We start from the raw sequence: 15091 nt of genomic DNA, 5'->3' as shown, positions 1-15091 counted from the left end.
TCCAACTTCCCACATTCACTTTGATCAATTAAAGCATGAGCATTGCATCCCAATACTCTTAATGACCAACAACTTGTTTCATCTCATACCGGTCTTCAAAAGTTGTCATATAATTCACGGATTTTGTAGGAGAAAGATTTTGAATATAAGCTACAAGAGCTACAGATTCAGCCCAAAATTCAGTGGAAAATTTTTTCATGCATCATGCTCCTAGAAGCTTCAACAAGTGTCCTATTCTTCCTCTCAGCAACTCCATTCTGCTGAGGAGTCTTCCTCACAGTCAATTGTCTACGAATTCAAACTTTTATGTGATAGTCCTAAAATGGCTTTGAAAGAAATTCTCCTCCTCTATCTATACGTAGAATTTTCAAAGCATGTCCACATATTTTCAGCCATTGCTTTAAATTCAATAAATTTATGAAATACCTCCAATTTCTCTTTCAAAAAATAAACCCAGCACATTCTGGAGTCATCATCAATAAATAGTAAGAAATACTGATTTCCACTCAAAGATGAGGTTTTCATAGGACCACATACATCTGCATGAACTAATTCCAAGGGTGCTCTTCCTCTCCATGGATGTTCATTTGGAAATTTTATCTTCTTCTGCTTGCCACAACACTCACAAATATCATTTTCTTAAAAAATAAACGGTAAATCATATACAAGATTTTGCTTACTCAAAAACTTTAATGCCTTGAAATTCAAATGACCAAAACTTTTATACCATAACCATGTATCATTCATCTTTTCTGAAATCATTGCACGATGGAGAGACTCTTCTATTTTCATAGTGATGGAGAGACTCTTACGAATGTTGTTAATACACATGACTGGCTTCTCCTTCCTCTGGTTCTTAACAATACATGTATTATGCTCAAAGTGAAATTTCATACCTTTCTCCATCACTTGTCCCAAACTCAATAAGTTATGATGAAAATTTGAAACAAAATATACATCTTCTAGTCTCTTCTTTCCTCCTAAAGTATGAACTTCCTTCATGCAGGTACATGCTCCCAATGGCGACTACACCATGTATGATAGGACATCATGTGGTGCCGCCCTCGCATAACTAGCATTTGTCATCAGCTGTAAGAAGGGAACCAGACAACAGATGCCCTCGCCAACCATGCGGTACACACACGACTCCCTTCCTCCCTTTTCCTTTCTTGGTAGGCGCTCCCTCCGACCACTAGGGATGCTATCGCGTCGAACGTCTTGGCTTGTCGAACCTCCGCACGCGCCGCACACTTTTGAAGGAGGCCCTACAGGAGTGGCGCATCGCGTGGAGCACTCGAGGTGGGAGCGCTCATGCCTGATCCGACGATCACCACAGCGGGGTGGACTGCACCCACTTCGGATGAGGTCCTCGCCATGCACTTCATCGATGCACTTGTTAAAGACGGGGACAGCTCCACTATCTCTCCGCCATCATCATGCGAGGGCCTCGTGTGAGGCATTGACGCGAGCACTTTTTCGAGCGCTTGCAAGGTATCACTTATGTATCGTTTCCTTTCCTGCACATGGGCGTGGACGAGTGGGATCCGAGTGTAACTGGGATATTTATACTCGCTCCATGTCTTTAAACACTGATAAACACTTCACTTTATAAATAAAATCCCCCTGGGTGGCGTCCAGGGCACGGCTGGATCAGTCTACGGTTGGCCGTACCCGGCATCGTGTTTTTTGGCAATTAAAAAAAAAGTATGAACTTCAATTGTCCCTTTCCCTTCAATCTTTATTTTATTTCCGTCGCCCACTTTAACTTGTCCTCTTGGTGTCTCATAAAATTCAACAAACGTATCTTTGTTGAAAACCATGTGATTGCTGCAAGCTGAGTCAAGAAATCATAGATCTTTTAAATCATAATAAGATGTAATATTGGACTTAAATGCGTCATGTCCTTCAACTTCCACACAATTGGCTTGGTATTTTTGTTTTGAATAGAAGTATTCTTCAAGATGCCCATATCTCTTGAAATAGTTGCACTGAAATCTTCTTCTTCCTCCTGGATTTTCATTGTCCTCTTTTCTATTCCATTGATATCTTCCTCGACCTTGACCTCCTCCTCGGCTTCAACCTGTCCCTCTAAAAATTCTTTCATATCTTCCTCCAAATCCTCTTGTTTTATTGAAATAGTCTCCTTGTTGATTGTCTTGTCTGCTTCCTCTTGTCAATCTTCCTCAACCTCTTCCTCTCTAGAATTGACTTGAGCGTGACAACATAGCTTAATCTTATTTATTAGACAAATTAATATTTGCATTAATGCTTCTTCAATTGATTTTTCCTTTGACCTATTTATTCTACATTCACGAGCAATCAAAGAACTCATCAAATCATCATGAGTATATGTATAAAATCTTTTGATTCTTCAATTGCAGTAACAACATGATTAAACTTAGTAGGAAAATGTCATAGGATCTTCTCCACTATTTTCCCCTCTAAAATATGTTCTCCGTACCTGCTCATTTGATTCAAAACTAAGAAAAACCTAGTAAAATAGTCTTGGATAGATTCTTCAACCTTCATAGATAAAGATTCAAACTCTCTTCTAAATGTCTGTAATTTTACCATTTATCCTTTATCACCTCCACAAAAATATTTCTTCAAAATATGCCAAGAATCATGTGCTGTAGTTGTCTCAGAAATCTTTGTAAACACTTTTTCAGTAACAGATTATTGAATAATAAACAAAGCCTTTGCATATTTTCTATTCAAGTGTCTAAATTCAGCTTTATTTCTATCATCTGGTATAAAATCATTTTCAACAATATCCCATAAATCTTGAATTCTAAATAGGGACTTCATCTTGGAACTCCACATAGAATAATTTTCTCCATTAAAAGGAGTTACAGTAATGATAGACCCTTCCCAGGGTGCTTTCTCAGCCATGTGAAAGAAAAATTACACCAAAGCAAAACAAAAGTAAACTCAACTTTAATTTACTGTTGTAATAAATCAATATCCTGAACTCTTGGAGCTTTGCTTTTACTTCTCTTCCACAATTCTTATGGGACACCAGCTTTGATACCAATCGGTTGGGGCTTGGGAACAACTCTCACTTCTCACTTTGATATGCAACACATCATAAACACAGAAAATAGAACGTAAAAAACATTTTTCATTTTCAAACTTTGTACATATATAGGGACTTATGTTCCAATTGACATAGTAATCTGACTTATAAGTCTTTAGAAAAGTCAACAATACTAACACCCCTCCCCCTTTCTCTCCCTCTCTCTCCATCACTCCCCCTCCCCCTCTCTCTCCCTCTCTCTCTCCATCGCTGCCCCTCCCCCTCTCTCCCTCTTTCCCTCCATCGCTTCCCCTCCCCCTCTCTCTCTCTATCACTCCCCCTCCCCCTCTCTCTCACCAATGAGAGCTGTTGGACAAAAACAGATGCCATTTTTGAAATGGACGGAATGGGACTGAGTGGATTTTTTCTCGTCTGTTTCGTCATTCGTCATGGTTTTGTCATTGTCACAACTACATCGTCAGTCCCGTTCCGTCATTCCTCTGTAGAAAAAACGAAATGGATAACAGAAATTTAGATGACGGAGCGGGGCCTTTTTAACATTCTCCATCAACCTCTCCCGTTTCGTCAACGACTTCATGTTCGTCGGTTTCTTCGCCGCCACCCAGGCCAGCGGCGAGGCCCAAAACATCCACTGGTGGACCTTCTCCTCTGCCGGCAAGGCAGCGCCGTCTTCACAGCCTGCACCATAAACGAGCTCTGCAGGGGGGGACCTAGGGTGGTGGCTGTAGTGACCACCGACGACGCCTTCTTCCTCGTCGCCTTCTTTGGGAGTGGCCACCAGAATGAAATAGTCAAATTGTTTGCAGCAACATTGTCTGTTGCTTTCTTCATTCCGAAAACACATCACTCTTTGCCAAGATGAATGAAATATTCCAACTGTTTGCATCAACATTATCTATTGCTTTCGTCATTCTGAAAATACATCACTCTTTGCCAAGATGAACGAAATATTCCAATTGTTTGCATCAACATTGTCTATTGCCTTCGTCGTTCTGAAAATACATCACTCTTTGCCAAGATGAACAAAATATTCAAATTGTTTGCAGAAACATTATCTATGCCTTTCGCCATTGTGACAATACATCACTCCTTGCCAAGATGAATGAAAGATTCCAATTATTTGCAGCAACATTATCAATTGCTTTCATCATTCTGAAAATTCATCATTCTTTGCCAGATGAATGAAATATTCGAAATATTTGCAGCTACATTATCTATTGTTTTCATCATTCTTTGCCGAACAAACGAAATATTCAAATTATTCGCAGAAACTTTATCCATCACTTCCACCACGCTGAAAATTCACCATTCTTTGGCAAATGAAAGAAGGTTTCAAATCCTTCTGCAGCAACAATCCGCTTAGACTAACTGCCACCATCCGCCATGAAGAGCGCCGAGCCATTGCGCCAAGTCCACGCGGCGGACTTCCCCAAGGAGACGGCGATCGACAAGTCCCCGCCGGCGAACCCGAGCCCGAGCCCGGGCGCGCCATACCCGACCGTGGGCATGGCCTTTGACTCAGAGCGAGCGGCCTTTGACTTCTACAACCAGCATGTGCGCCGGGTCAGCTTCAGCGTGCGGTGGGACTGCAAAACAGTTATCCGCAAGACGGGGCTGACCATTGTAAAGATCACTCAAGAGAACGGGATTTGAAGGTTGATGAAGATGAAGAAGTAGAAGAATGAGAAGGAGGTAGATGATAAGGAGAGGTAGAACAACACCAGGAGAAGTTGATAGAGATCGTTGAATTCATAATCCTCAATAGAAGTGAGTTAGTATTTATAGCTAGTAGTGATAACGGTTAGTATGGGGAAGTTACAAATCGAGATTTGTAACTTCTCTTTTAGATTTAATTTTGTCCAGGCATTTGTTTTGACTGTTTCCTGTCTATCTTGAATCCTATCTAGATGTAATCCTAGCCATCTGTGTTTTCCTATATTTAATCCTATGTATCTATTTCTCATAACGAGTATTGGATATCATGTTTTTACTAAACTACTGTTATTAAAAATCCCTATTTGTTGATGAGGGTTGCTTTCTGAACTGGCGATTGCTGACTCCTCTTTAACCATCACTCGGCTCTTCGTCTGCAGCAAGCAGGGCTTCCGTGGCGACGGCAAGATCCGGGACCTCTTCTCCGAGTACCACAGAGAGGGAGAGGAAACAAGTGAGTGAGAAATATTTTCGTCAACCGAAAGTCATCCGTCATCCGTTTGTCATTTTCACGAGTGACGGAAGACTAAAAGCTCTCCCTTCAGTCATTCGTCCGTCGCAACGGACGATGACGGATGACGAAACGTCATCCGTACTCCAGCTCTAAATCCGTAATCGGTTATCGGATCTGCTGCCGAATTACGGGCCTTCACGTGCCTAATAAATTAACTTTATCACTTAATTTTTAGTATTTTAATTTTTAGCCATGCAGATTCCAGAAGCTTCCGTTCCCAAGGAAGCAGGACAATATAAACACGGAAATAACCAAAAAATTCGTTTGGTCTCGGGCAAGGGTTGCGAGCACGGTGCTGCAAGGTAGGAGCCGCGACCGATTTTCATTTTTTTTTGTGTTCGATTACTCTATTGTGTTGTTGATTTCATATAGTTCATCTCCCTTGTTTGCGGTTCCTGAAAAAAACTGTGGTTCTGCTTGTTATGTGATTCCGCCTATTTTATAATTTTATGTCGGTATATTGATGGCAATTCCTGAATTGTTTCCTCTCACCCACCGATTTTCCTACGCCTGATTGTAGGAAGTATATTGGTGACCTTGGTGTCTCACCCGTCCTGTTCCCCTGTTTCATGTGCATCTACATCGATCGGTTGTATGAATTTAGGATTAACATATAATTCATAATCTGACCGCCGTTTGGTTAGTCACGCCTTCATCGAGTAGTCGGACCGCCGTTGGAGGTGTATTAATAATCTGTCCTGTAACTGGTTTTAGGCGAGGCCTGTCATGTGCTTCCTTCGTCGATTTTGTAGCTCTGTGGATTTCATTCTTTTTTGAATTAGAGGTTGCGTTTCTTTCAATTAGCACATTTTCTTTCCCGTCTTTTTGCCACACGGACTAGTTATGTATTTTCGCTGGCGAAACATTTAACTTGATATATTTTTTTGGTTTTATGTCTTCACTAGCCTGCCCGTAGTTGCTCTTACTTTCATGAATTCACTTTCATGACTACCATTTTAACATCATATTTAGTCTCTTAGTCTCCGGCTCTCCTATGTTGCTTAGACCTTTCCGAATTGTCAATTTTGAAAGATGTAATATCGAATTCATTCCGGCTTCAGATGTCGGGGACGAGAAGATCTAGGTACTCCCGTTCACCATCCCGCAGATCTGATTCGTATTCATACTCCAGATCGCGCTCAAACAGCCGCTCGAGGTACTTTCTACTTTCTTCTCACCGATCGTTGATTTTGATTTCCGTCAGTAATTGAAAATTTGGTCGCTCATGACGGCACCTGCACGGGCCATTACAGGAGCTATGGATCCAGTGACGCTGAGAACCCTGGGAACAACTTGTACGTTACTGGCTTGTCTTCCCGTGTTACGAAGGAAGAGCTCAGGAGACATTTTGAGGGCGAAGGGAAGGTAACCTTAGTACATTAGTATTTTCCATCTCAATGTCTCTTTAATGGGTAAATCTGAGCGGGTAACTTCTGGATAGCGAAACTGGCACCGGGAACACGGGACGCAGGCGTCTCCCTTTACTGGGTTCTAATAATCATTTATGATTCTTTTCCTAATAATTAGAAGGGAAAATAACTTGTTATATATATATATATATATCAACATATGGGGTGCTTTTGCCGTCTAGTTTCATGATTTTATAATCGGTTCTTCGTTGTCCACGAACCTTACTGTGTTTTCTTTTTTCAGGTGACGGACATTCATCTTGTGCTCGACCCGTGGACAAGGGAATCTCGCGGGTTCGGGTTTGTGACCATGGGCACTGTTGGGGAAGCGAACAGGTGCATCAAGTATCTCGACGGTTCTGTCCTTGAAGGCCGTGTCATCACCGTGGAAAAGGTAACTTATCACATTGGTTTTTGGTTCAAACCATGGATCCGTGTCAATCTCATCGTTTCGCGGCACGCTTAACACTTAACGTTTGGCTGAGAAGTCACGAGGTTTGTTCCCGTGGAGTTCTTTCTTTGCAACAGGTTAGCCAGACACAGCAGCTCTTCATCAGACTTCAAACGCAATCACATCAAAATTAAATCAAAATCAACCTACCCCGAGCAGTGGGTTGTACGCCCTGCCATTGATCTCCCTTTTGCTTACTACTACTACTACTACTCTTCTGTTATTTTCTGATTTCCCAAAAATTGGTCCTTTTCCTGCCGATCTGATTTTGTGGTCAAAATGCAGGCCAAGCGGAGCCGCGGAAGGACTCCAACGCCGGGACGCTATCTGGGTGTGAGGGGCGCAAGAGGTAAGGAGGCCCGTCGATGCTTCTTTGTGGCAGACGTTGACGTTGATCATTATTGTCAATGTCATCCGAAAATCTTCAGTTTATACTGATGCCGAAGACGCTCAGTTGACGTCATTGATCGGAATGTTACGTCACCCGTCCGTCCAATCGTCATCCTTCCCCATCCGTAGCTTGAACGGTTCAGATTGCACACTCCGGCATCGTCTTCAGGCTTGAATGGCAGTGATGGTATGATCATCCCCGTCATCTTCCCTAGTTATTAGGGTTAGACATTTAGGTCGGAGGACCGAACCGGGACCGTAGGTCCTGCATTTGAGGGTGGACCAGTTTGTCAAGCAAGTTTAGGTCCAAGGGACAAACCGGACCAGAGGAAGTGAATTATTTATATAATTCTAATAATATCAAATCCAACTCGCCAGAGTGGATTTGATCATCCGTGGCCGTAGTATATTTAGTCATCCGTGGGCACCCTCTTGATGTAGAGGATATTTAACATAACCATGAACATAAATTTGATATATTTTGACTTTTAAATTGACTAGTCAACCTGACCAGTCCGGGACTGGTCCAGACCGGGTTGGGACCCAATAAGAGCGAACCGGAACTGGACCAAAGTTTAGGTAAGGTTTAGGTCTTTGCTAGAAACTCAGACCCGACTGGGAACCGTCAAACCTTACTAGTTTACATCGTCATTGTCATCCTAGTACCTCTGACTATCTCTGCATGGACTCGTGCAGATCGCCGCCATTCTCGCAGCCGGAGCAGTTCAAGGGAGAGAGAGAGGTCCTACTCGCCCTACTACACACGGCGGGGCTGCCGATCCAGATCCAGACGGTACCGGCGTTCCTATTCCCGCGACTCGGCGTCATCCTACTCGCGTTCCCCATCTGCTGACTACGGCAGGCGGTGCCGCCGGCGGCCGTCGCCCTCGCGCAGCCCGTCTCGCAGCTCCACCCCCCCTCGGTCGAGCTACTACGCGCCGAAGAGGCGGCGCAGCCCTTCGCCTCGGCGGTCCAGAGGCTTCTCCCGCGAGAGCTACTCTCACAGCCGCAGCAGCATGACCCGCAGCAGCAGCGAAGGCAGCCGCTCTCCTTCCCTCTCCGCCTCCCCCTGACTAGCTTATCATCGTCAACGTGTATTTTTTTTTTTTAATTGCATGGATAGGCCTGCCTCTCTATCTGAATTCACCGAGCCACACAGGAAACGAGCGGCGGCCAAGCTCGGTCCAGTCGCCTTCGCTATCTGATTATTCCGACATCCACGTGGCGGCCGTAGATCGCCTTGCTTATCCGGTTGGCCGTTCGGCCGCCTCGCTCCACTCGCCCTCCTCCTTATCGTTGTTTTTTGAGTGACGGTTTTGCCCTCCGCCGGGGGGTACGTGGCGTCGTCCATGATAGGATTAGATGCCGAAGCTGGCGTTTACTTCAAGTCTCTTTCTATCTCTCTCTCTTATCCCTCTCTGTGCGGATCAGCGAGAGAGCAGTCTAATCTCCGGCGGCGATGGAGACCGGCGCGGCGAGCTACGCGAAGGCCGTGCTTCCCAGAGGAGTCTCCTCTTCCTCGCGGCGCGCCACCGCTCCCGGCCGCGCTCTCCCCTTCCTCCGCCTCAATGGCGCGCTCGTGAGTGGAAGAAAGAACCTGAGTAGCCCCCCTTGAGGGGAGATGCCGTTTGTCTCCCGATCGAGGCTGAAAATGTTTGCTTGTTTGCAGAGCCTCAGGTCCAGCTCCCTCTTCGGCGAGTCTCTCGTGGTGAGCTCCTCGGCTAGAGCGTCGGCCAAGGGCGCCAAGGCCGCCTCCTCCCCGGTCACGCGATGCGAGCTCGGCGACAGCTTGGTGGGTTTCTGCCTGACTCGCTCGATGGAGAAGCCGAGGAGAAGCGATTATCTCACGGGTTTTCCTTTTTTTTGTAATCTGTAGGAAGAGTTCTTGTCCAAGTCGACTTCCGACAAGGGGCTGATCCGGCTTCTGGTGTGCATGGGAGAGGCCCTGCGGACCATCTCCTTCAAGGTGAGAACGGCCTCCTGCGGCGGCACCGCCTGCGTCAACTCCTTTGGCGACGAGCAGCTCGCCGTCGATCTCCTCGCCGACAAGCTCCTCTTCGAGGCCCTGCGCTACTCCCACTTCTGCCATTACGCTTGCTCCGAGGAGGAGCCCGAGCTCCAGGACATGGAAGGCCCCGAACAGGGTTCGTGTATTCTCTGCTTGAATTCCTGGACGATTGCTTCTTCCTCGCGACCGGCAGATCAGTTGTGAGTTTTTGATCGGCAGGTGGATTCAGCGTGGCGTTCGATCCCCTCGACGGGTCCAGCATCGTGGACACCAACTTCACTGTGGGCACCATCTTCGGCGTCTGGCCCGGCAAGGCCCTCACCGGCGTGAAGGGGAGAGACCAGGTCGCCGCCGGCATGGGCATCTACGGCCCCCGCACCACCTACATCATCGCCCTCAAGGACTGCCCCGGCACTCACGAGTTCCTCCTCTTGGACGACGGTCTGTCTCTCAAACTTCCCCCACTAGAAAGTAGAAATTCTCGGGATCGAGCCCAAAGGCTGAATGAAGAGTTTTGAGTTGGGTCTGCAGGCAAGTGGCAGCACGTCAAAGACACCACGTCCATCGGCGAGGGGAAGATCTTCTCCCCGGGGAACCTCAGAGCGACGGCGGACAACCCCGAGTACGCCCAGCTGATCGACTACTACGTGAGGGAGAAGTACACGCTCCGCTACACCGGCGGCATGGTCCCCGACGTCAACCAGGTAGGCTCCGTCTCCTTCTCTTCTTCTGTTCTTTCTCTTCTCTTCACTTCTCTTTTCTGGAAAAAAATCCCTTTTTGGAGATCAGATCATAGTGAAGGAGAAGGGGATATTCACGAACGTGACGTCGCCGAGCGCCAAGGCGAAGCTGAGGCTGCTGTTCGAGGTGGCGCCGCTGGGAATGCTGATAGAGAAGGCGGGGGGGCACAGCAGTGACGGCAAGCAGTCGGTTCTGGACAAGGAGATCACGTCTCTGGACGAGAGGACCCAGGTCGCCTACGGCTCCAAGAACGAGATCATCCGCTTCGAGGAGACGCTCTACGGCTCCTCCCGCCTCAAGGCCGAGACCGCCGTCGGCGCCACCGCCTGAGCTCCCCCCCACCGTCCGCCCCTCTTTCTTTCTTTCCTTCTTCCTCTTTCCCTGCCTGTGGTAATGAGATTGAATTTCCCGAAAAAAGTTTCCATCTTGGTTTGGAACAACAATGGAATGTGGGCTCAGTCGGTGAGTTTATAAGCGGCGCGCGGGTAGATGCGCTCGTAGGGGCGGAGGTCGAACTCGTCGTCGTCGCTGTCGGCGAGGCCGCCGAGCAGCCGGGTCTGCGCGCCCATCCGGCGGAGCACGACGGCGTTGAAGTAGAAGCCCATCACCTCGCGCCTTTTCTTCGAGCCCAGTCGCCTCACGGCTCGGCCCACGAACCTCCGCCGCCGGACCAGCGCCTCCACCGCCCGCTGCTCTTTGAGAGTCCACGCGCCGGAGAGCTCCTCGCCCATCTCGCCGAGGCCCAGCTCGGTGAAGGCTCGGCCCAGGCTCAGCCGGAGCCGGACCCGCGACTCGGCCACGTGGGATCTTACGCAGACCACGTTCCCCGGGACCGGGCAGCCGCAGGCCTCCGGCCGGCCCCTCCCGATCTCCCCGGCCGCTCCTAGCTCGTCCGATCCCGCCTCGGGCCTGGGCCAGACTGAGGTACCGAGCCACCTGGACTCGGACCCGCCCCCGGCCAAGTCCGGGATCTCGGCCTGGAATGACGGCCCCACTGGGACTTGCTTCCTGGGCTCGGCTCGGGACGGCGACCGTATTGACCTCCTCTGCGGCCGAGTCGGGCCCTGGAACTCCGAACCGCAGTCGCACTGGATCCGACCGGACGGGTCCGTCGCCGCTTGGTCTGACGCGCCGCCGACCTGGGTCTTCTGCTTCTTCTGCGAGCAACGCAGACTACCGTTACAGAAAACGAAGACCGAATTTGTCTTATTTGCTGTCATGGCAGCTATTTTGTCTGCCAACTCAGAAGAGAAATTCAAACGAATTAGAGAAAGAGTACATACAGTGTGATGAAAGGAGCATTCGTCGGCCGCCGAGAGCTCTCTGACACTCAGGAACAAGGCCTCCCGTGCAGAGAAAACCATGTTCTCCAATTGCCGCGAGTTATTTTCCTGAAGAAGACACAGAGGCCGCGGAAGAAGATGAGAGAGGCGCTGGCCGCCAAAGAAGAGTGGAGTGCTGTCAAACTTACGTCATTCGGAGGAGGCTCAATCATGCCCAGAGGATTCTCGGCCACTTCCTTCAGCCAGGACAGCATCTCCATGGGCAAAACTTGAGATTTTGGGCTTGTAGTCGGCGAGATCTCCGGCTCTTCTTCTTCTGCTTCTTCTTCCGATGAGCTTCCACGGGCACTATCGGAGTCTGATTTACAGCAATACTTGGTTTTGTTGATGTGTTCAAACAGGACATTATACACCATCCTCTCAATCTTGGTCCGCCATTCGTCGTCCCCCGGCATATCCTTAAGGAGGTTCAACGCCCACTGAGTAACCTCATCGCAGCATTCGATTTGCTCGGATCCTCTTGTGGAGTCCTCGTTGATGCGGTACACAGGCTTCCCGCTCTTGGAAATCTGATGAAGCAATTCTCTGAGCTTTTCTTCCAGATTTTCGACAACCAAGTAATCTTGCGGAGGAGACTGTTGTTTGATGATGGTCTGCGGCGATTCGATGCCCGAAACCCCATCATCAAGAAACAGTGCCAACTGCGATGATTTATCTCCCTGAGGAGCAAACAAAGCCGTAGGGAATAAGACGAGAGACAAGCACAAAAGTAACCGTAGAATCTAATAAAAAAAAAAAAGAAATCGTAGAATCTCTCTGGAGATGCAAACCTGACTCAAACCCGTCATTAACCGAGCATTCTCGACCACTTCGTTCAGGCAGGGCACCCGCTCCATCGGCATATCTTCTGAGTTTTGGCTTACAGATGGCGAGACAGTCGGGTCTTCCTCTTCCGCCGAACTTCCCGAAGCACTGCCAGAGTCTGATCTACTGCAAGACTCGGTTTTGTTCATGTGCTCAAACAAGACTTCGTACACCACCCTCTCGATCTCGATCCTCCATTCGTCGTTCCCAGGCGTATTCATCAAGAGATTCAACGCCCACCGAGTAATCTCATCGCAACACTCGATTTGCCCGGATCCCTCGGCGGACTCCTCGTGGATGTGGAACACAGGTTTCCCGCTCTTGGAGATCTGATCAAGCAGCTTTCTGAGATCTTCTTCGAGATATTGCCTCGTACACTGTCGTTTGAGGCGGATCTCTTCATCAGTCGTTTCCATTATTTCCCAGTCTTTCGGCTCTCTGACATCAAGAAACAACGCCTCTCGAGCAGAGATCGCCATTCTCTCCAACTGGGTCGAGTTATTTTCCTGTAGAAGAAACAAGAGGCCATGGAAGAAGATGAGAGAAACGAACGCAAGGAAACGCGGACTCCGGCTAGGGCTAACTTGATTAGTTGATTCGGAGAAGGGTCTACCAGATTCGAACCCATCACACACAGGGGACTCTTGGCCACTTCCTTGAGCCATGACAGCATCTCCATGATCATCTCTTCCGACTGTCGGTTTCCAGCCGGCGAGTCTTCCGCCTTTTCCTCTTCCTTTGAGCTTCCAGATGCAGTCCCAGAGTCTAAATCACCACACAACTTGGTTTTGTTGATGTGTTCAAACAAGACTTTGTACACCATCCTCTCGATCGTGATCCGCCATTCATCGTCCCCAGGCACATTCATCAAGAGATTCAACGCCCACTGATTAACCTCATCGCAGCATTCAATATGCTTGAATTCGCTCGATAAATCCTCATTGACGTGGTAAACAGGTTTCCCGCTCTTGGAGATCTGATCGAACAGTTTTCTGAGATCATCTTCCAAATTTGCGACAATAGTCTGCGGGGATTCAATTCTGCAAGCATCGGATTGGGCGTTGGTCGGGTCATCCGTCAATGCCTCTGATTTCACGTCGTGCGGCCGCGGCCGTCGGAGCAACCGAGCTCGAGTTCGGGAAAGCACGACGGGCGTTGTTTCCCCACCTTCCTTGCCAGTGCTCCCCGACGCCGAAATCTGAAACCTATTTCTATTTCCCCTGCCCAAACGTAAGCAGGCAGGATGAATTGTCACAACTCGTGGGAAATAACGATGATCATCTAGATTTTAACTGGATTTCGACGGGAAGCAAATCAGGGAAAATAGCAGCTTCGAAGAAAATCCAGGCCGAGTCGAAGATAGAAATGATTATACTCTTTTTCTCCTCAAAATTTTCCGCGCGGGGTACTATACAACAAAATAAACACCCGAAACAAGAAACTCGATGAACGATATCGCAGAAAACACTGGCAAAATACAAAGATCAGACAGAAAATTAAGCGTCGATGAGACGGAAGAACCAGTTTCGAAAAATAAGCGGAAATAAAAAAAATAACTTGGGAAAATAAATTAAATAAACCTCTCTCTGACCTGGAAAGAACACCGTCGTTAATCCAACCAGCGGTCGGATGAGCACTGCCTTGATTTCTCTTCGGAAGAGGCCAGAGTTCCGCCACTTCCGATCTTTCATGCACGATGGTCGCCATTGCGCTTGGCTTTCGATTCGGCCGTGCTCCTCCTGCCTTTTTTTCCCCGCAAGAAAAAAACCCAAAAAAAATTTTGTTTCATTTTCTTTAATGGTACGCTTTCAGATATTTTCCGTTTGAATTTTCGCGAAACATTTGGCGCCGGCCTCTCTTCAGAATATCGCACTATTTAACGCCATAAAAATAATCTACGATTTTAGGTAAATGGCGCATTGGCTATTAATTAACCAATAGCCCAAATACTGTCAGCAAGAACGAGATTTAAATAAAAGGCGGAGGGCGTCATTGGTGACAGCTGGCAGCTGTTAAAGTCTTATCACGTAAAAGTCTATTTAATTTAATAATGTCAGATATCTGAGAAAGAATAAGAGAAAATGTGAATACTGGGCCTAGGCCATAAGAATAGTGAACTCCGTATAAAGCCCTGAATGGTGGTATCGGCTGACATGGAATTGATTTGGGACAAACAATTGTCTCACATCAGTTCTGGCAGGGGAGTTGGTGAGGCAGGATAGGAGAGCGCTCGCCAATGCGTAGTTTAGGGGGTAATTTTTCCAACAGTCAGATGAAGGAATGGAGGGTGGATGATGAATGAGGGGCATGGAGTGGACCGAACTGAACGGCTGTCAGTTCAGTCATACCTTCATCGGTCCACATTTCGTCTTCGTCATCGTCATCATTCCATCCTCAGCCCATTTCAGTCATTCATCCATTCCGACATCCCGTATGGGACATTCGATATCTGATATCCGGAAAAAATCGGGACGGTGTCTGATCTCGGATGTTGGACGGATTTTGTCTGGCAGGTGAAAACAGATATCGAGGACGGATATAGAGCTCTCTTTCCATCTCGCTCTCTCCATCTCGCTCTATCCCCCTCTCGGTGCTACCATCGCCATCGCGCCACCACTTCACTTCTTCTCTATCTTTCACCCTCTCTCCTCCCCATTCTCTCTCTCTCTCTCTCTTCCCTA

The 15091-nt window shown here is 47.8% G+C and overlaps 3 protein-coding genes across 8 annotated transcripts; 2 read left to right on the top strand and 1 right to left on the bottom strand.

Moving 5' to 3' along the window:
- Positions 1 to 5457: 5457 nt before the first annotated feature.
- Positions 5458 to 8656, top strand: LOC144700050 (uncharacterized). 6 transcript variants are annotated; one of them, XM_078571440.1, is made up of 8 exons: positions 5458 to 5566; positions 6326 to 6420; positions 6518 to 6629; positions 6918 to 7067; positions 7185 to 7286; positions 7410 to 7473; positions 8016 to 8093; positions 8211 to 8656. In XM_078571440.1, exons 2-8 carry the CDS (start codon positions 6326 to 6328, stop codon positions 8585 to 8587), a joined length of 978 nt encoding a protein of 325 aa, XP_078427566.1. In that variant the 5' UTR covers positions 5458 to 5566; the 3' UTR covers positions 8588 to 8656. The 6 variants fall into 6 exon arrangements, with proteins under 6 accessions (XP_078427566.1, XP_078427561.1, XP_078427590.1 ...); XM_078571435.1 differs by having other exon boundaries at positions 7185 to 7289; XM_078571464.1 differs by lacking the exon at positions 7185 to 7286.
- Positions 8657 to 8912: 256 nt separating this feature from the next.
- Positions 8913 to 10706, top strand: SBPASE (sedoheptulose-bisphosphatase). The gene is made up of 6 exons (XM_078571424.1): positions 8913 to 9093; positions 9184 to 9306; positions 9391 to 9658; positions 9742 to 9963; positions 10054 to 10226; positions 10312 to 10706. The coding sequence occupies exons 1-6, from the start codon at positions 8974 to 8976 to the stop codon at positions 10591 to 10593; spliced, it is 1188 nt and encodes a 395-aa protein (XP_078427550.1). The 5' UTR covers positions 8913 to 8973; the 3' UTR covers positions 10594 to 10706.
- On the bottom strand, positions 10668 to 14245 carry LOC144700033 (uncharacterized). The gene is made up of 6 exons (XM_078571411.1): positions 14002 to 14245; positions 13024 to 13630; positions 12377 to 12916; positions 11735 to 12265; positions 11547 to 11654; positions 10668 to 11420 (listed from the first exon to the last, which is right to left on the bottom strand). The coding sequence occupies exons 1-6, from the start codon at positions 14115 to 14117 to the stop codon at positions 10719 to 10721; spliced, it is 2604 nt and encodes an 867-aa protein (XP_078427537.1). The 5' UTR covers positions 14118 to 14245; the 3' UTR covers positions 10668 to 10718.
- Positions 14246 to 15091: the final 846 nt, after the last annotated feature.

Source organism: Wolffia australiana, chromosome 1, assembly GCF_029677425.1.
Source record: "Wolffia australiana isolate 7733 chromosome 1, ASM2967742v1".
Classification (NCBI taxonomy): domain Eukaryota; kingdom Viridiplantae; phylum Streptophyta; class Magnoliopsida; order Alismatales; family Araceae; genus Wolffia; species Wolffia australiana.
Note: the sequence above shows the minus strand (reverse complement) of the source record. Positions and strands in the feature narration are given on the sequence as shown.

Bases quoted from the DNA above. Each gene is read 5' to 3' on its own strand.
- SBPASE (XM_078571424.1), top strand. From the start codon at position 8,974: ATGGAGACCGGCGCGGCGAGCTACGCGAAGGCCGTGCTTCCCAGAGGA. The intron at 9,307-9,390 runs GTGGGTTTCTGC...TGTAATCTGTAG, and splicing joins GCGAGCTCGGCGACAGCTTG to GAAGAGTTCTTGTCCAAGTC. The intron at 9,659-9,741 runs GTTCGTGTATTC...TTTGATCGGCAG, and splicing joins CATGGAAGGCCCCGAACAGG to GTGGATTCAGCGTGGCGTTC.
- LOC144700050 (XM_078571435.1), top strand. From the start codon at position 6,326: ATGTCGGGGACGAGAAGATCTAGGTACTCCCGTTCACCATCCCGCAGA. The intron at 6,630-6,917 runs GTAACCTTAGTA...TTCTTTTTTCAG, and splicing joins ATTTTGAGGGCGAAGGGAAG to GTGACGGACATTCATCTTGT. The intron at 8,094-8,210 runs GTAAGGTTTAGG...GGACTCGTGCAG, and splicing joins GGAACTGGACCAAAGTTTAG to ATCGCCGCCATTCTCGCAGC.
- LOC144700033 (XM_078571411.1), bottom strand. From the start codon at position 14,117: ATGGCGACCATCGTGCATGAAAGATCGGAAGTGGCGGAACTCTGGCCT. The intron at 13,631-14,001 runs GTCAGAGAGAGG...ACGTTTGGGCAG, and splicing joins AACGACGGTGTTCTTTCCAG to GGGAAATAGAAATAGGTTTC. The intron at 12,266-12,376 runs GTTTGCATCTCC...TTTGCTCCTCAG, and splicing joins TAATGACGGGTTTGAGTCAG to GGAGATAAATCATCGCAGTT.